This window comes from Eublepharis macularius, chromosome 5 (assembly GCF_028583425.1).
Source record: "Eublepharis macularius isolate TG4126 chromosome 5, MPM_Emac_v1.0, whole genome shotgun sequence".
In the NCBI taxonomy this organism is placed as follows: domain Eukaryota; kingdom Metazoa; phylum Chordata; class Lepidosauria; order Squamata; family Eublepharidae; genus Eublepharis; species Eublepharis macularius.
Window position 1 is genome coordinate 8,131,751 of NC_072794.1, and position 19,913 is coordinate 8,151,663.

At 46.0% G+C, this 19,913-nt stretch overlaps 1 protein-coding gene across 1 annotated transcript in view; it reads right to left on the reverse strand.

Moving 5' to 3' along the window:
- Nucleotides 1-5,478: 5,478 nt before the first annotated feature.
- BSG (basigin (Ok blood group)) overlaps nt 5,479-19,913 on the reverse strand; it is a 60,160-nt gene continuing 45,725 nt past the window's right edge. Inside the window, exons 4-8 of the mRNA XM_054981594.1 lie at nt 17,794-17,927; nt 15,905-16,181; nt 8,441-8,465; nt 7,818-7,884; nt 5,479-6,535 (exon numbers count right to left, since the gene is read on the reverse strand). Of these exons, the coding sequence (XP_054837569.1) occupies nt 7,830-7,884; nt 8,441-8,465; nt 15,905-16,181; nt 17,794-17,927 (491 nt within the window). The 3' untranslated portion in view covers nt 5,479-6,535; nt 7,818-7,829. The remainder of the gene's footprint in view (nt 6,536-7,817; nt 7,885-8,440; nt 8,466-15,904; nt 16,182-17,793; nt 17,928-19,913) is intronic.

The following is a 19,913-nucleotide window of genomic DNA, read 5'->3' on the forward strand; positions in this document are numbered from 1 at the left end:
CGACGTAGTGGGGTGCAATATCGCAGGGCTTTGGCTTTTTAGGCTTTTCTAGGGGTATTTGCCTGTCCCATGTGGGAAGCAGGAGGTCGGACTAGATGGATCAAGAACCTGATCCTGCAGGCTTCTTCACAATTGTGGTCTGCCTACAGTCCCAAACAGGCTCACCCACCCTAGATTGCAACAGCAGTTGGCTGCCTGAATCAACCATCATTTGACTTGAGATTAATTTCCTCTTGGAGCAAAGGAGATTTTTGAACAAGTGTATTTAATGGAGAAGGGTGTGTTTCAATTTGACTTGTCAGCTAATTAGTGAAAGATTATGTGCTTTCTTGGCTAATTAATACCAGCTCGCTTTAGTGCTTGCTTTGCTCCCCTCTGCCTCTCCACTTCTTAGTTGCTCTGCCTGGAGTATTTTATCTCTACTAAGCAAAAGCTAATTAATTTCCCCACCCTTTACTAGCAGGTGGATTATAATAGAGGTATGGGAGGGCATCTGCTCCCTGCTATTGCAGGGCCTTAGTGATTTAATTTCTATTATCTTCTTTTCAGTGATAGCCCTGCACTCACTCAGGGTTTTGCAAGTATCAACAGTACTTTTCTTAGGGTTTGTGTAAATTACAGATTGCATTTGGGCTGTCTTGTCCAGTAGTAGCTGCTCTGATAAGCAAATTTTCTGTGTTCCTTTCTAATAGTCCTAGGATACCTTAAAAAGATCTCAGGCAGCAGTAGGACTTCGCATTTCTGCAAGCTTTTCTCCTAGAAATACTAGGCCTAACCCTCCCCCCCCAAAAAAACTTTTAATCACAACATTCAGCCCTAATCAGACTTAACTAGGGGATATGCGTGTGTGCATGCATTGATGGGAAACATAGAGGAGACTGACAGAAACTTAAATTCTTGAGGGATTTTCTAAGTTGTGCGTCAGCAGTTGACAAGCAGAGTAACCCCTGCCCTTGTTTGAGCAACTGGGGTTTGCTATTAGTAAGGGAACCATTAGATGAAAACTGGGGAGACAAACATTGTTTTGGTAAATGACAAGTGCAGTCAATATTTTTAAATTGACAATATAGAATTATTCACTGTAGAGAGAGGGAATGGTGTATTTGCAGAGCAGGTGCGTGTGCTGTAATTAGGCAAGGAAGGTTTTTTAAAGGTGTGATTGGTAGATTGGGGCTAATTTTTATGTTATTATGCTGCCCCTGCCCTACCAGAGCTTCAGCTCTTCTGTAAGGCGGGTTGTGTGTGGGGGGGGGGAGGGAGGGAGAGCTTTGTGCACAGGGCATTCCTTGCCAGTGTCCAGGTCAGGCACACTGCAAGAAAGAAAGGTCTTGATAGCACAAGTGCCCTTGATGGGGATGATTCAGCAAAGCCACCTGGCAGGACAGAGCCCTCTCCAGCTCGAGCGTGCTCCTCTGAGGGATGACGCAACAGCTGCTCCTGTAGGTGCAGAAGAGCCCTGCATTCTTGAGTCACAGGCTTAAGAGGAAGAGGCACATTTCTGCCGATGGGTCTCTTTGCCAGCTCCCCGAGCACTGCCATCCAAAGCAGGCGCCCTCGAAGAGCCGTCTCTGATTCACAGCAGCTCCGCTCAACGGGTCTGGCAGCGCTTTCCAATATAGCAACACTCCATCAGCCCACTGATGCTCAGAGCAAGAAACGTGGTGGTGGTGGTGGTGGGGCAGCAGCAAGAGGGATTAAAATGTATCAGTTTAGCTGTATCCACCACTTGGCCCTTGAGAAGGGGGAGAAGGTCTCTTGGAACTTTGTGGAACCTTATCACAAAAATAAGCAACGATTCTATTCTCTGGAGAAACTGCTGCGCCAGGATTGCTTGACAGCTGACAGGGAGACGGGGGACCTGGCCATCTCAGTATCGAAGCCTGATCCTAGTGCAGCGCCTTGACAAAGGGGGTTTCCCTGGAGTAATATTTTTTTACAGTGGGAGGAGATGTACTGCACGGGGGAGGGGGCTAAAGATGCTAGAGCAGGATGGCGCAGCCTAACTTCATTCACAGTTGTAACGTCAGTGGGTATATAGCATGGGCACTGTGTGGAGAATGGTGGGATAAAGAAAAAGATCATGTGTTCCTATGCTTCATTCTTGTACACAAGTTTCTTTCCCATTGCCATGTCTTTCAACCATCCTCAAATCTTGCAGCGGTACTATCCTGTCATTGGAAGTCAAAGAATTGCTTGAATAACCAGGATAGCAAAGGAAGGGGAAAAAACCCCAGGCCTTCCACACCAAGGGAAAGGTTGAAGGGAAGCCATAGGACTTGGTTTAAAATACGCTGCAAGCTCTAAAAGTATGGATATGCAGTAGAGACGAGCCCTCTGGTGGCTATTCAACTGATTTCAAATTGCCCAAACACCTGAGTGGAAGAAAGCAGCAGTCTGATCATGTCAACACTTTCCATCTCCGCTATTATGCCAGAAGCCTAACTGAGAACGTGTTTCCTTAGTCTCCACCATCAAGCCCACTCCTCCTGTTTCCTGCTTTTCCACAGAGGCTGCTATTGGTGGGAAGATTTTTCTTGGCTGCTTAAGACTTCAGCTGGGCTGGGAAATATTTTCTGAGAAAACACACATCAGCCACATCACTACCAGTTTGGTGGTGGAAGAGGCCGACTTTGCCTCTTCAGACTTTGAAAGGTGTCTGAAACCTTTCTCAGGCGGAGAATTTGCCTGCCATGGGCCGTCCCTTCATCCCAGGTGACCTGGTTTCTCCTCTCTACCCCCTTCCCTCCTTGTAAGTAGAGTTAACATCATTAAAACAGGAAAACAAGGGCACTTTATACTTGTGCTTCTGAAAATGAGAGGACACACCATCAAAGAACATTAACCATAGAACAGGACAAGGGAGAAACAAGGCTTTACTTTGTTTCTATGCACCTCAAGGCACAGCAGGAGTGGTATTCAAACAAAGGTATTGGAGTACGACCTGATGCTAGCTAACAGGGAAACTTTTCTCTTCTTAGCATTTACATGGAGCCATCAAGGTATAATGCCCTTTACCGAGAACAATATATTGTTCTATGTATTTAGAAACAAGAAGGGAAGCAGAAAGTTGGGTTCCAACGAAGTCCTCCTTTTTAAAAAAAGAGCAAGTTTCTAGGCATTATGACTGCAAAGATGGTGCCTGAGACTTAAGGCTGGGGGTGAGGAGGGGTGCTCAGGAAGGTTTTTAGCCAGGGGCTTCAGAGCTCCTTGGCTTTCATCCTTGTTTAGAGCAACCAGAGTTGCGCAAACCATGCATCATGCAGTGTCACTTAATCGGAATGATTTAAAATTAAGTGGATTGCAAAAGCCAAACTTCTTCTTTAAAGAGGAACAGAAGCTCCACCATATGAACAGTACTCTAGAATTAGCAGTGCTACAACTTGTTCTAGGAAACTTCCCTCTAAGGAAAGCGATCCTGTATTAAAACTCAGCACCAGAAAGGTATACATTGATTTTTCTCCGAACATGACCCTTGTAGAGGGATGGGAATAGATTATGTTCTCTGACACTAAACCTTAAGCAATGCAAATGCGCTCAATGGGAGAATTTCAGCTGCTCTTTCTTCCTCTGAGCAAACCACAGCAACCAATTTAGTCCAGGAGTCCCCAACGTGGTGCCTATTTATGCCTTAGCTGGCACCCATCAAGTGTTTTCAGAAAGTGGGTGGGGCAACAGGGGCTCGTGCCTAGCACAGCTTCTGATTGGCTGTGCAGATTAAAATAATACTGCTTTGGTGGCAGCTGCCACCACAGTCTTGGTTTTATTCTCTCTTTGTATTTGCCTAAACCTGAACTTCCTCCAGAGGTGTGATTAGTTTCCACTTTCCATTTTGTGATTGCAACTACCATCCTGTGTCAAAATTCTGAAGGTGTCCACAGGTGCAGAAAGACTGGGGGCCCCTGCATGCATCTGTATCGTAAATATTCATGTGTCTGTACCTCTTATCACTCTCCCAATGTTCCACTCTGCTTTTATCCATTTACCCAATAGAGTTCTATTCTAAACTCCATACTATATGCAGCCTGCCTTTTGTTTGCTGCAATTGGAAACATCTTAGAAGGCCCTACTCAAAGTCTTGGATCAAAGCCTGGATCAAAGAAAAATTCTGAAGGCTACAAAGTCTGACCTTTCAGGATCCCTGCCAGAGGGAAACATTTACAGTATATTGTCATTTTTAAAATGCACTTAGTTACTTTATTGCTGTTTAACAGAACTGACATTGGAAACTGTCCTGTTCCTCACCTTTTTCTGCAGTTATAAAGTAGGGGTGTGCAGCCCAAAAAGATTCCGGTTTCCTGCTTCTGGTTTATGCGAAGCGGGGGAAAATTCGGAAATACCGTAATTCTGAAGCGGCAAGCCGCTTTGGAATCATGGTATTTTTACTCGCTTTGGTATGCTCTGTAGATATTCGGAGCATACCTAAGTGAGAGGGAGCAACTCCCCCCCCCCGGGGCAACCCCTCCACCCCCACCCACTTACCTGGCTGTCAGGGTGATCAGCTGGGCGGCAGGCTGCTGCTGTAGTGCTGCGGGCTGTGGCAGCAAGTCGCCTGCAATGGCCTGGAGCTGGCTCCGCCTCCACCACCATTCCGCAGCCCCGCAGGGGATGGGGAGGTCTGGAGCCACTGCTGCCACCAACTGCAAGGTAAGTGTGGGGGGTGGGGCTGGCCCGGGCTGGGTTTTTTTTTGATGTTTAAAGGGGCCCGCCGTTGCTTGCAAGCAGCAGCAGGGCCCTTTAAACTCAGCCCCGAAGCATTACGAATGCTTCGGAAAGCTTTGATTTGGGATATCCGAATCAGGGCCAGCATGCCAAATCTTACGGATCGGGTCCGATTTGGGTATTTTAACTGAATCGGAAACCCGAAGCGCACATCCCCCTTATAAAGCTGAAAAAGAAACTTCTGGATGGCCAAGGCCGCCTCTACCCTTGCTTAATTATCTTCCAGACACAGGGAGTGGCTCCAGTCCAGTTCTGTACCTCATGTAGATTTTCCCTCTTATCTGGGTGAACTTTCTAGCAGGCTTCAGGCAGGAGGCTTTCCTTTTTCTACTGGCTCATACCTGTCTCCTCACGACTGCTGCTTGGCTTCAAGTCTCTGACCTAGATTTCTACTCTGCATTGCAGCCAAGATTCTAGTGCTAAAAGCTCCCCTCCTTGTACGCTCTTCTCCCATTTATGCCTGATTATGTAGGTTCTCTCCCACCCACCCCCTTTCCAAACCTTCAATCATGCTGCCCCAGACACTGTAGGCAACCCTCCTCACCTCCTGTCTCTTCTTGCAGTCAAGGCATCTTCCTAAAACCTTTTCACTGTGAAACAAAAGCCTGCTGGGGTATATACTGCCCTGCCCCCCTCCAATGTCTGCCATCTCCAAGCCCTTGAAGTTTGATCCTAGTGGCAGAAGTAGAGCCTGGGGCAGAGGAATGCAGCAATGAGAACAAGGAAGTGAACACCCCCAAAAAAGAGCAAGTCTGCTGCTTTCAGAGAAAGTCATCTTGTTGGAACAGGTGAGATTTCAACAGTACCAGACAAAGGTGGTCAAACAGACTCTTCAGCACTTCTTTCGCCAGTTCGCACAGAAATCCATGTGTTCAGTGAGGATGTCCCTCCCACTAGATGCTGTGGTAGCTAAACCCTCATCACAACATATTGCTCAATGCTGCACAGCCCAAAATATGTTTAGGTGCATGAATTTTAGAGGGGGGGGGGGATAAAAAGGCTGTGGCCAAAAAAGAGATCTCTACACTTGTGAAATCCCATTTTTGGGCAATTATGGCACTTGATCCTTGTTTGTAGAAGTCTGATGGGGTATCTACAAAGAGAGGAAGAAATGGGAGCAAGCCACAAAGGCTGAAGCGGCCAAATGGACTTGAACACTGTCCAGGAAGCCACTCTAGCGAAGATACAAAGATGTCACTGCCAGTACAGCTAATCTGGCCAGCCCACAGCTTACTTGTACCCATGTTAGGCCAGACACAGCAAGTTTTTGGTAGAGAGGGGAAAATGTCAGCAGACACAAAGCAGTTGCACTCATGGATTTCCTGGGAAATTTCTGAGGTTTCCAGACCCAAGAGCAGCTAGGCTGAGATTAAATCCAATGCTGCCTCTCAGCCTGTCAATCTGTCCTCTATAGGACCACTGCTGACCTCAGATTTATTTTAAAAAGTTCCCTACCCACACAGCAAACAAGGGTTTATAATTAGCTTCCCGTGTGGAGACACCCACTCAAGGGTAAGAGGACTGACTCAGCCCCTGACCCATTTACATTCTTCCGCCGTATATACTTCTGCCTAGATTCACATCCCTCCCAAGGCTAAACAGTGAAGTCTACAAAATTGAACAAAGATCGTTTCAAAACTTACAGGTAGAAAAATGCCCCCTACTGTTTTTTCTTTAAAAAAAGGAATTTTACTCTACAAACTCTCTCTTAAAAAGTGAAGTTAACTGATTTTGCGAGGACGCACTAGAATATCCTTAGTGCTACAGAGCATGACAGAGGAGACATCCAAGCGATCTGTTTTAACTGGTGTGTCACCTGGCAGAGAGAGAGGGGGGGAGGGGGAAGAAGACAATACACATATAATTATTCATGTACCAAGCAGACATTAATGCTTAACCATGTTTGCATTAATCACGGTTACAAGCTGTTTTAGGAGCTAGAGCTAATGCTGTTTCCCCACTCGTACAGAGACAAGCTTGGTAAGCTAAAGCATGGCTTTGTCTTCTATTTCAGTGTTGAACACAACATGAAAAGTGTAGGCCCTGTAGATGCTTTATACTGAATCAGTCGACAGGTTCATTGAGATAAGTATTATCCACTCAGACTAGCAGTGGCTCTGCATGGGCACAGGGAGAGGTCTTTCACATTATGTATCACCTGACCCTTTTAAGCTGCAGGTGTTGGGGACTGAATATGGGACATTCTGCATGCCAAGCAGATACCCTACCACTGAGCCACAGCCCCATCTTGTCTCATAATCAAAGTTCAACAGTTGTAAGCATTATCAGTCCTCCTGCATCTTAGCAGATCTCAGGTCCTCCTCTTAACAGCTAAGAGAGGGAGATTTTGGAAGGCATCAATTGTAGGCTTGCCTTTCGGTAATCTGTACATAGTGTTTCTGGGAAAACCTCCTTGGATTTCAGTTTGGAAAAAAGTGGGATGTAACTCTTAAGCGATGTCTGTAACGCTGACTATGAAGATGGAAGCATGGCTTAGATCACCCCTCCAGATCAGAAATATCAGCTTAAGTCTCTGGTATTCAGCACCTCAAAAGCACACTCACGCTAAAATAGAGGACACCCCACAATTCTGAGTTAGCTCCATCACATTCAAGATGGAATTGTTTAACTCCAGGCATTCTTCACTCCTAACCTGCATGTCATCCCACTTCCATCCACCCCTCCCCGCAAGATAATGGTAGCACAATGGAACAACAGGCCTTAATACCAAGCTCACAGAGCTGGGTAGCACGCTTCTAGACCACTTCCTCATTCGTAAAATGGAAACATGGCCTCGTTCACACACCTGTGGAAAACAGTCAAGCTCATCTTCCTCCCTCATTTCACCAGTCATTAACCCAAATAATCTGTCAGACTTCCAATTTACCCCACCACTAATAAGCTTGGGGTGGCATGATATTCACAATCTGCTGTGTGCTAAGCACTGGCCAGCTTGCTCATATCTGCTGGACCCATTTTCTGAGCCACGGCGAGTTGGGGACGGGGTGGGGGTTAATTTAATTCAGCCCTTCCTGTGTCTCAGGAGGAGGTGATAAAACCCTTCCACTCCCCGCAATAACAAAAACTGCATTCCAAACCTTGACGGCAGATTAATTTGCATTCCTCTGGCGCACGTTCTTATCCTTATGATTTGCATTGCTTTTCCTGGAAGGGAAAAAGAACAGGTCAAAGAGTTCCATGTTTATCCCTTAATGAGCCTGTGTCTAACTAACTCAACCCATAGCAACCACCAGGGTATTTGGGTACATGGCAGAAAATCCAGTTGGACTCTCCCTCCTTGTATTTGAGGCACAATCTACTGGACGGTTTTTCTCTGCTGATGCACTATCAGACAGTACTGAGCGGAGTCTGTGTGAAGAGCATGCTGGTCCTTCACTCCCAAGATCGGGTTTAGATTGGCCTGCCAGTTGGATGTGTTGCCAGCATCCAAGTACATCCTGACACTACCAGCCACACTAGATAAGCCTCTTGATATCTCTCTTGCCTGCTGCTCCCATTCTTTACCTGTGCCAATAATGCAGAATATTTTTTAAAAAAGGTAGCCAACATCCAACGTAACACTGACATGGTCAGGAATGGTGCACACCTTCTTGGAAGGTCTCTCAGGGCTCTCTATGAAGGCATTTAATGATCATTCTTGTTGCTTCCCCTCCCACAAAATGCTTGAAAGATCTGCGAGAGAAAAGGTTTTGGTACTCACAGTGGTGCAGACCCTCCATCATCATCTTCAAACATGGGAGAGCAAGAAAAGAGAGAAAGAAGCTAGCATCAGAAAGGCACTTCTACTTGCCTAGCACACCCCCTGACTGCCACCCCTCCACTGGCATAGGACCAAAGCACCAACTGGTGCCATCAACATGAGGATGGTTTTGAGGGGCTCATTAAAACCCTCCACAAGGGTCACAACAGTAACACAAGATTTCATTGACAAAAAAGAGAAGATTTTCCCGTCATCTCCCAGGGCAAGGAGACAGCATGATGTTCAAAGGGATTCAGATTTAACTACTTCGTCACACTCAATAGTTAAAGAGTAGCAGAAACTGTGGATTTGATTCACCCTTTTGTACCCAGAATCTTAACTCATGGCAACTACAAAAAAAGAGGTGACAATTTTCCAAACTAGGTAAGTGCCAGATGGTATTTGAGGATGTTAAAAGCAGTGCACAAAAAGTTTGGTCATAAGAGTCAAAGCCTCCTGAAAGGTTACCATGTGCCAAGCATTTCCCTGTCATCTGTGTGTTCAGCATTTGCCTAAATGGAGGCTTGAGGCACCGAAGAACTTTGTAATCTTAAAACAGCCTGCTGTATTTAAATCTGGCATCTGAAAGATTCTAAATTGGGATGGGAATATAATCTGAAATTGTGTTAAGGAATGTCTCTCTTTTGTTCAAAGACCAGGACTTTGGCCAACACAATAAAGCAGGGGATATGTAACATATTCAAACCAAGTGATTAACTTATAAAATCTACTACCAGCAGGCATGGATAAGGTTTTTAAAAAGGACTGGACAAGATCATCACTATTGTCTATACTGATGACTTTTACTTTGTGATAAACAGGAATGGAACGTATACATTCAGAGGCAGTATTTCCTCAATACTAAATACAAGGGACTGCTATCACTGTGTTATGATGCTTTGGGGGGTGGGGGGGAACCAGGAGTCTAGCAATACCTTAAATGAGTAAGGTTTTGCTCCAGTTTGTCAGATACATGATGTATCCCACAAAGTGGGTTCTAGTTCACAAAATCAGGAATAGACCAACAAGATTAACAGAGATTAACATGTCTGTGGTTCTGGAATTTCACATTCTCTTGGGCATTTGGGTGGCCACCATGGGAGACAGGAGTGCAGGCCTAGATGATCTAACCCAGAATGGCAATTTGATGTTTAGACAGTAATGGGTTAAGTTAGTTAACACATTTTGATACAAAGCTTCTAGGTTTTGCCAAGTCTGACGGGTTGCCAACCCCAATCCTGCAGGCAAATACAAATGAGTGAGCAAGCAAGTGGCTGTTAGAAAGCTGAAGCACAAAGGGGGCTCCATGTCTCTGAGCAAACGCAGAAACAGCACTGCAGCTACAGAAAGAGGATCACTGGTTAGGGGTGTGCAAGGCATGCCTGTTTCGGTAAACCTGATTCGGTTTTAACTGAATCAGGAAACCGTTTCGGTATTCAGGGAATACTGAATCAGCAAGCTGTTTCGGTATTCGCGTTTTGGCTTGATTCGGCCATTGTTTTCAATGAGAAAACCTTCTCCCGGCTTTCCGGGAGTGTGGGGGGGGGGCGCATTTTCTGTCTGAATCACACCAAACTTGGTGGAGACCTTCTCCTAACTCTCCTCTAACTACCTCCCAAGTGTCAGAAAGATTGGACTTTGGGGGGCCATGTTATGCCCCCTCAAGCAAGGTGCCCCCATCCCCCTACAGTCTCCATGGTTCTCTATGGGGAAAAACAAGTCATCTTTCTAGGTGGCTTGGGGTGGCATTTTGCAAGCAAAATGCACCCAACTTTCAGGGGACCTGCTCCCACCTGTCCTCCCACCCTCCACCAAGTTTCAGTAAGAGAGGCTTGTGTGGCTAGGGGCCAAACTTCAGGGGGCCCAAACTTCAGGGGCCCATCTCCCACCTGTCCTCCAACCCTCTACCAAGGCCCAAGCTGATCCCACTTTGGGGGGCCATTTTATGGCCTCCCAAAGATGCTGCTCTTAGCCTCCCCTTTCTCCATTATTTCCTATGGGGGAAATAAGAGAGGCTTGTGTGGCTAGGGGTGGCATTTTGCACACAAAATGCCCCCAACCTTCAGGGGCTCCTCTCCTACCTGTCCTCTCACCCTCCACCAAAGCTCAACCAGATCCCACTTTGGGGGGGCATTTTATGCCCCCCAAGGTGGTTCTCCTGCCACACCACTTTGTCTTTCTACTGTGGGGAAGACTTCCACATCACAGAAACACATGGGATTGGGACTGCCAATGGCCACAGCCACAGTCCTCCTGCACCCAAACTGCCAAATACCACACACACCTTCCCCAAAACCTAACCTCCCCTGTCCTGTGGCTAGCCACTTTCTATTGATTCCTGTTATGGGAAAATCTCCCACAGCAGGAACCCATGGAATGTGGCATCTGTGGCCACAGGCACAGTCCCCCTTTTAAATCCACTCCCCACAGCCCCACACTGACCCGAAGACACCTTCCCCAACATTACCTCACCAGCCACTGCCCCAGGAGCAGGCTGGCCAGCCGTCCCCCATTGTTCCCTGTGATGGGAACTTTTAACTCTCTTTCCCAGGGCAATTATGCACAGCCCAGGGGTGCCACAATGGTGGGCACACTCCTGAGTGCGTGCTTGTCCCTGTGAAAGAGCACCTGAACCACAGACACCCTCCCTCAAATTCCCCCACCACCTACAGAGATGGCTGGCCAGCCAGCCCCATTGTTCCCTATGATGGGAACCAACTGCACAACAAAGAATAAAACACAAACACACACTGAATAAAGTTTAAAAACAATTATTTTCTCACTTTCAAAGTACAAGTAGGCAAAGCATTGTGACACATTACACCAGCAGTCCCCCACACAGAAAAATAACAACTCACTTAACATCAGAGAATCACAAAAACACAATTCCTGTCAAAAACACTTTATTTCTTGAACAGCTTTAGGTTACACAGCAGGGGGGGGGGGTACACCAAAGGGCATGCCAGCAGTATCTTACAAAAAAAATAACACAACTCACTTCACATTAAAGAATCACCCAAAACACAATTGCTGTCAAAAACACTTTTCTTTAACTGCTTTAGGTTACACCGTAGGAGGGCACAACAGGGAATGAAAGCAGTCTACTAAACAAAATAACACAACTCACTTCACCGTTTTTGACAGCAATTGTGTTTGGGTGATTCTCTGATGTGAAGTGAGTTGTATTAGGGAATGCTGGAATGCCCTCTGGTGTGCCCCCCTGCTGTGTAACCTACAACTGTTAAAGAAATGAAGTGTTTTTGACAGGAATTGTGTTTTTGTGATTCTCTGATGTTAAGTGAGTTGTGTTATTTTTCTGTGTGGGGGACTGCTGGTGTAATGTATCACAATGCTTTGCCTACTTGTGCTTTGAAAGTGAGAAAATAACTGTTTATTCAGTGTGTGTGTGTGTTTTATTCTTTGTGGTGCAGTTGGTTCCCATCATAGGGCTGGCCAGCCATCTCTGTAGGTGGTGGGGGAATTTGGGGGAGGGTGTCTGTGGTTCAGGTGCTCTTTCACAGGGACAAGCTCGCACTCAGGAGTGTGCCCACCATTGTGGCACCCCTGGGCTGTGCATAATTGCCCTGGGAAAGAGAGTTTAAAAGTTCCCATTACAGCGAACAAGCCAGCCTGCTCCTGGGGCAGTGGCTGGTGTGGGAATGTTGGGGAGGGTGTCTTTGGGTCAGTGTGGGGCTGTGGGGGGGTGGATTTAAAAGGGGGACTGTGCCTGTGGCCACAGATGCCACATTCCGTGGGTTCCTGCTGTGGGAGATTTTCCCATAACAGGAATCAATAGAAAGTGGCTAGCCACAGGACAGGGGAGGTTAGGTTTTGGGGAAGGTGTGTGTGGTATTTGGCAGTTTGGGTGCAGGAGGACTGTGGCAGTCCCAATTCCATGTGTTTCTGTGATGTGGAAGTCTTCCCCACAGTAGAAAGACAAAGTGGTGTGGCAGGAGAACCACCTTGGGGGGGAGGCATAAAATGGCCCCCCAAAGTGGGATCTGGTTGAGCTTTGGTGGAGGGTGAGAGGACAGGTAGGAAAGGGGCCCCTGAAGGTTGGAGGCATTTTGTGTGCAAAATGCCACCCCTAGCCACACAAGCCTCTCTTATTTCCCCCATAGGAAATAATGGAGAAAGGGGAGGCTAAGAGCAGCATCTTTGGGAGGCCATAAAATGGCCCCCCAAAGTGGGATCAGCTTGGGCCTTGGTGGAGGGAGGGAGGACAGGTAGGAGGAGGTCCCCTGAAGTTTGGGGGCATTTTGCATGCATAATGCCACCCCTAGCCACACAAGCCTCTCTTATTTCCCCCATAGGCAATAGTGGAGTGGAGATGGATAGGGGCACCTTCTTTGGGAGGCCATAAAATGGCCCCCCAAAGTTGAATCTGCCTGAAACTTGGTGGAGGGTGGGAGGACAGGTGGGAGCAGGTCCCCTGAAAGTTGGGTGCATTTTGCTTGCAAAATGCCACCCCAAGCCACCTAGAAATATGACTTGTTTTTCTCCATAGAGAACCATGGAGACTGTAGGGGGATGGGGACACCTTGTTTGGGCGGGGCATAACATGGCCCCCCAAAGTCCAATCTTTCTGACACTTGGGGGGTAGTTAGAGGACAGTTAAGAGAAGGTCTCCACCAAGTTTGGTGTGATTCAGACAGAAAATGGCCCCCCCAGACTCCCAGAGAGCCGGGAGAAGGTTTTCTCATTGAAAACAATGGCCGAATCGTTTAGGTAATCTCTGTTTTGGTATTACTGAAATTTTTCGGTATTCAGAAAAAGTTTCAGTAATACTGAAAAAAACTGAAACGGCCTTGAGTCAGTAACTTTAACCTAATCATAATACCGAATTTCACACCCCTATCACTGGTATTGCAGGAGAACACACAACAGAGTTTTCAGCATCACAATGCATTCTGCCACCCTACAAGGAGCACAGAGGAGCTCCCCCACAACAGTCAAGAGCTCTCCACAGACACACACAGAGCCTGGGGCCTGAGACTAGAAAACTGCACAAGAGTGACACAGAGATCACTCAACAGTTTGTGAGAAGAATGAAGTACAGGGACAGCTTGAGCTGGCTCTTTCACTTACCACAAGTTGCAGCACACGCAGCAGCAGAGAAAGGAAGAGAGTGCAAAGGTAATGCCAGCAATGACACCACCCTCGCCTGCAAGTTAAAAAAAAAAATTCCCTGCCCACCGGGTTTCAACTGCTCCTCTACATGATCAGACCTCAGCTCCCCCACAATATTCCCCAAGTAAAGAGGCTGTTTAAGAGTGAAAGAGAACGAAGTGGCATTTCAAGGTGGCCCAGACACAGGATTCAGAGGCCTTGTTATACAAACTGAAGGGAAAGCTGTAGAATCCTGCAGGTGAATTTTGGAACATAAAAACACACCCCTAAACTTCATGGCTGCAAAGAAAAGATTGGTGCTTTGCCTTTTCTCTTTTTTCACAGGAGCAACATTTGGTTGCCAACTGAAGTTAAAGGGGTTGGGGGGGGACTACTGCACTGTGCCCTGTGCCAGCACATTTCTTGTACAAGACTTCAGCAAAAATGGGGAGAGAAACAGCAGGATTTTGATTCCCTGTTTTCTGGGATTCTTAGGGGCAATTAAGTGGATACAGCAACCACGTTGTGTTGTATTTCTAGTCACCTAACAGAGATGAATCGTGCCTTTATCTGTGAAGACCATATGCATACACTCTTGCTTTACAAATTTAATTCACAGAAATGTTGTCCTCTCCTTCCTATAAGGAACAACATACCGTTCCTTTCAACCTCACTAATACCTGGGGGGTGGGGAAGAGACGGCCCCAGAGGCCAAGGGCAAAGTAATTAAGACTTCACCGTTCACAAGTTCACCACAAGGCAGAATATATGTAGCTCTCAGAACAAACATGGTCGGATTCCTGAGGACATCCTCTCTGTGTAGACGTGGGAAAGGGTCTCTCACTAAGGAGATACCTGTCTCTAAAGGAGTCAAGCAAGGGTGCGTTCTTGCCCCCCTCCCTTTTTAACCTTTTTATCTCTGACTTGCCTTCTTGTTCGGATAGGATTAATGGCCACCCCCCTAAATTAAATACGGCTGCAGTGCCAGTTCTGCTTTGTGCAGATGATGCGGTTATCCTTTCCTTTACAAGAATTGGCCTTATTCGTCTCTTATCCGAGTTTAATGCATATTGCTCTCAGAACCTTCTTTCTATTAATTTTGACAAGACAAAAATTTTGGTTTTCTCTAAATCTTGGAAACGCAACCGCTGGCTAATAGCAAAAAAAGGAATACAGCAGGTAAAATCTTTCCGCTACTTAGGAGTGCTATTCCATTACAATCTGAGTTGGTGCCCGCATAGAGCGCACTCTCCGAGTTTAGCCAAGAACAAGTCTGCAGCCTTGATTCGTTTCTTTTTTCAAGAGGGCAATCAATTTGTCCCAGCAGTGCTTAAGATTTTCCAAGCAACAGTTATTTCCCGACTGTTGTACGGAATCCCTATTTGGATACAGTCCTTTACTAAAAGAATTGAGCGTATCTACTCTGTCTTCCTGCGTAGGATCCTTGGTTTATCCAATTCAGTGTCATTGTTTACCCTCTGTAAGGAATTGGATCTGCACCTGATAGAATCTCGGGCCTGGGTCACTACGATTAAATTTTGGCTCCGTCTTCATTTTCGATCCTCCCCTACCAGCCTAATGGCTCAACTTCAAACTGATCCCTTTATTTCGGATTGGTCACAGGCTGTAGTGGGAAAGATTGGTTCCTTAGGAATCGACTTGGAACCTTTATATAATAGTGGTGAGGTGGCAGTTCTGCAGGTGGTCAAGAGGAGAATTGGGGATATTGAGGTGCAGACTATTAATGCCGGCAGCTCCGGAGTCTGCTCCCCTCACTCACTGTCCCTCTATTCCTTGCATACCACCATGGCGGCATATATTGCCTCTTTTTCCTGTGCAGAGGGATTTTTTGGATAAGGATCTAAAATTTTTCTTAGCAGACAAGAGTCCAGCAATAACTCTATCCGTTGCTGAATTCCTGGCTTATGTGTGGAAGTCAAGGGTAACATTTTATAAAGCCCCCTATGACTGCTGTATCCTGAGATAATTTTGCTGTCTGGGGACACGATTGTGCTGCCCTATGAATTTATTCCACAACATTTCTTCTGTTTCGTCTGTATTATTTATGCCAATAAAGGTTGCTCTGCTGCTGTGTAGACGTGACGCACCACCCGATACTAGCTTTGGTAAAGTGCACATGCTACCACACTGTTTGGAAAAGGACTCGGCAGCAATCTTTTTCTCTCACTGAAAGCCAATGAAGCCCAAGTCTGTCAAAGGACTCTTAAGTGGAAGGAACGGTTCAAGCGAAGAGGCCTGTTTGGGAGGAAGCCTGGGGCTCCTCAGTGACCCCCATCCCCACCCAGAACTCCTTACCATCAGGGATCTCATCAGGCTTTCTTCTCTTTTCAAAGATGAAGATAATAGTCACAAGAACTAGCACTTCAGCTACGATCCCCAGGAATGGCCACAAAGCTGCTAGGCGGCTGCGGACCCGCAAGCTCACGACAGCGCTCCCTTCACCCATCTCATTGGTGCCATTACACCTGTACTCGCCCGGGTCTTTCTCAATGTTCAGGTCCATGATTCGTAGCTCAGTCTTGTTGCCATCAGATTTGATGAAGAATCGGTTATCTGTACCATTCACAATGGGCTGCAGGGAAGGAAAGGCAGCTTTCATCAGCTGAGAGTAGAATCAGAATCTAATCCTGCTTTAAAGGACAAGTGTACTTTGGATTCGATACAAGGCTCCACTCATTAGCTCCACTCACACAGCAGGATACATTGGTAGAATGGGATATACCACTTCAGACTGGTTTTTTTGGGTGGAGGCTTACATTTTTATTTTTTCCTCATATTGAAAAACAGCAAACAAATAGGAAGCTCATCAGGGAGAAAGGTTTTAAGCCTAGAATTTGCATGCTATGCCAGTTTGCCATGTACAGGGAATTATTTTACAGGATGGAGAACTTTGAAAAAAATGTAACCCTCCAGCTGCATTCTGAAGACCAGCCTTCCACCAGAGGTGTCTGGCACCTCATTCTTTGGCATGTCTTGATTAGACTTGGTACAATCTAAGGAGACTCAAGACAGAACTGAAAACACTGTTTAAAAATCTTCTTCCACTTCCTTGGAGTTCTTCCCTTCTAATAATATCTACCCCCCCAGAACAAAAGTTCTCTTTATTGTTTACTTCTGCTGGTTCACACCCCATCTGTCTGTCTCAGCTCATGTTGCAAAAAGTAGCACAGCCAGTGTAGTGACTTGGACAGGTGAGGCCCGAGTTCAAATCTCCATCTAAGCTTGCTGGGTAAAGATTTTAAAACAGTCTCTCTCCCTCTTTCTCTCACACACATACACACAGCCCAATGTACCTCACAGAGTTGTTGAAAGGATAAAACACTGGAGGACCAAATCTCATGTCCCTCCCTGAGCTCTGGGAAGGAAGTAGTGTGTAAGAGAAAAAAATGAGGAGATAATTGGCGGCGGTGAGGGGGTGGGGGAAAGAATAAGACTGTAGGCTCTGCTGGGGCTAAGAGGGGATCTCAACTTTTGTTTTGCAAACACTTTTCCAGCACTTAGGCTTGTAGAGAATGCTTCTGAAAAACAGGCAGCACATTTCTACTAAATGCCTGGTAGGGGAAATATTTGACCATCTGCAGTGCTAGACTGGAGAAAAATCTTCCCAGGTTGGAAGCAGCACTGGTGAGAAAGAGAACAAACATTTTAGTTACTTGAAAGACTAGATCCAATTGTAAATGGAAATGGGAATAGTAAAATTTATCCTTAACTCTGAGAGAGGTAGATAATTGTACTAAGAAGAAAAAAGGCATTATGTATTCCGAATAAGTCAGAAAAATATGCCTGTAATTCACTTAAGCAATTACACACAGACTTGGTTCAGACGCAATGGTTTATTTATTATGAAAGTTGGTCTGTGTGTTTCATGACAACTCTGAGTTTCACAGCCAAACCACAGCACAACCTTACTTGAGTTGGAGTGGAAGGAAAATGCAGAAATATTTTAATGTGGTATTTGCCTAGAAGGCTGAAAGAATGGAACCAAAGCTTGTGTGTACTCATCTTATGTTTGAAATTCAAACAGCAACCCTACGCCGGTTCTTAAAAGATTTGAGAAAAGTGCAGACAGTGCAGTGAAGTATCTCCCTTCAAACACCAGCTCAACCACTAACACCGGTGTGCACTGTAAGAGGTTATCTGAAGCTACCCACCAAAGACTAGTCAGCTTCATCTGAGAAACTTACCTGGGGCCCATCCACCATCTTGAACCAAGACCACTGGGTGACAGGGGGATATGATGCTGACTTGCAAATCAGCACCCCTACGTCCCTCTCATTCCCATGCTCTGACTTCTTGTAGGCAACCACGTGAGGTTCAACTGTAAAGGAAAAAAGAAGCAACAGGTCAGCCAAGAGGACAGAGAGAGCCTGCTGAGCAGCAAGTACTAAGGTCCAAATGCTGTTTTGTTACTGGGATGCATGAAAGAGATAGTTTGAGAGCAAAGAGTAAGCCCAGGTTTGAGTATAGTTACTTGGCTGTGGCAAGTAAGTGTCACCTCCAAGAGACCAAGGGGAAATTTCTATAAACTGGACAACAGTTGCCACTTGCTTTAATGTTCGGGCTGCTGAAGCCAAAATGTAATTACTTATGCCTGGCAAATGGGCCAGCAGCTGTAGTGGATTAATTTGGAGGGCTGAAGTAACCCTTCCTGGGTCAGAAATATTTGCTAACTTTAATCCTTGTTGCTTTCAATGAATATGGGGCAGCTGCTGTTTCTCTTTATTATTGATAGAGAACAGCTTATTCCTCACTGAAGTGGCAACTCATCAAGTTCAGATTCAAGGTTTTGGTAATGACCTCTAAAGCTCTATGCAGACCGAGACCAGTGTACCTGCAGGACCGCCTCTCCCTATATGTGCCCCAGAGGACGCTTCGATCTGGTGATAAATATCTACTAATGGTCCCAGGCCCCAGGAAGGCCTGCCTGGCCTCGACTAGAACCAGGGCCTTTTCTGTCCTGGCTCCAACCTGGTGCAATGCTGTCTAATGAGACCAGAGGCCGACAGGATATGCTATCTTTCCGCCGGGCCTGTAAGATGGAGCTATTCTGCCAGGTGTATGGTCAGGGCTGAGTCAGGCCCCGCCGGCCGTTTTGGAGAAGAACGTGGCCCTTCCTATCAGAAGTATCCATCACCTTATTGTGCTTTTATGTTATATATATATATATATATATATATATATATATAGAGAGAGAGAGAGAGAGAGAGAGAGAGAGAGAGAGAGAGAGAGAGAGAGAGAGAGAGAGAGAGAGAGAGAGAAGTGTCCTGACTGACTCATCGACGCCCAGCCCAAACCACTGGACCTAGAAACATGACATTTGGGCAGGACGTTCCTTCTGTGATGTGGAGTCTCACTAAGAGGGGATTTTAAGAAATTCGCCCCCTAAGGGGGTAAAAAGGGGTAAAATGTGTTTCCCCAAAGGGATACAGCTACCCTGTACGATGCACATCGTTCTCCTTCAGTGTACTGAGCAGCAGTGGGCAAGTCCTGAGTTCAAGGGAAAGGTGACCATCCCTGCAGGCCTGGGCACAGTAGTGACGACCCTGGCAGACCCAACAGCCACGATATACCCAGATACCATCACACTCTCATGAAGAAGTCCATGGACAGGCTGTGCAAGTGTGCTACTCTGACTCCCAAGAAAGACAAGGCGGCCATCATTAATGAAACACAACTTAACTCCCTCAAAGGGGTAGAAATGGAGTACAGATCTGTGGATTCAGTGGTGCAAATGGATGATGCGGTCCACTGCCCTGTGGAGTTCCTCAACATGCTCAATCCTCCTGGCTTCCCAGCCCACAAGCTTCTCCTCAAAGTGGGGGCTCCAAAGTGGGGGAAAACCACCAATGAGGTCTACAAAGAGGTCGTTCAGTAGAAAAATAAGGTTGAACGTATTCTTCACTTTATTTCTTGCACTACAATCTTTTCCTTTTAAAAATCTCTTCAATAAATGTTACATTTCAAAATTCACTCCATCAGTTTTAGGCATCAAGATGCTTTGCTTTATTCAAACACTTCTGTGAAGCTTGGGTACTATGCTATTATACTACAAAACCAACTCAACCTGCCCCCCCCCTCCAAACCAAAAATGTAACTTACCCATAAATATTATAACTGGATTTAAAGTAGTTAAATACTGTAGCGAAGCACGGGCATCAAGCTAGTCTGTTTATATGTTTAAGAACTTTTCCGTGACGGTTGGATGAGAGATTGATGGGATTTCCATGATGCTTTTAATTTTTTAATCTTAAATATTTATACTTTATCTATTTGTGGTTTTAATTTTTCTTAAATGTAAATTTTA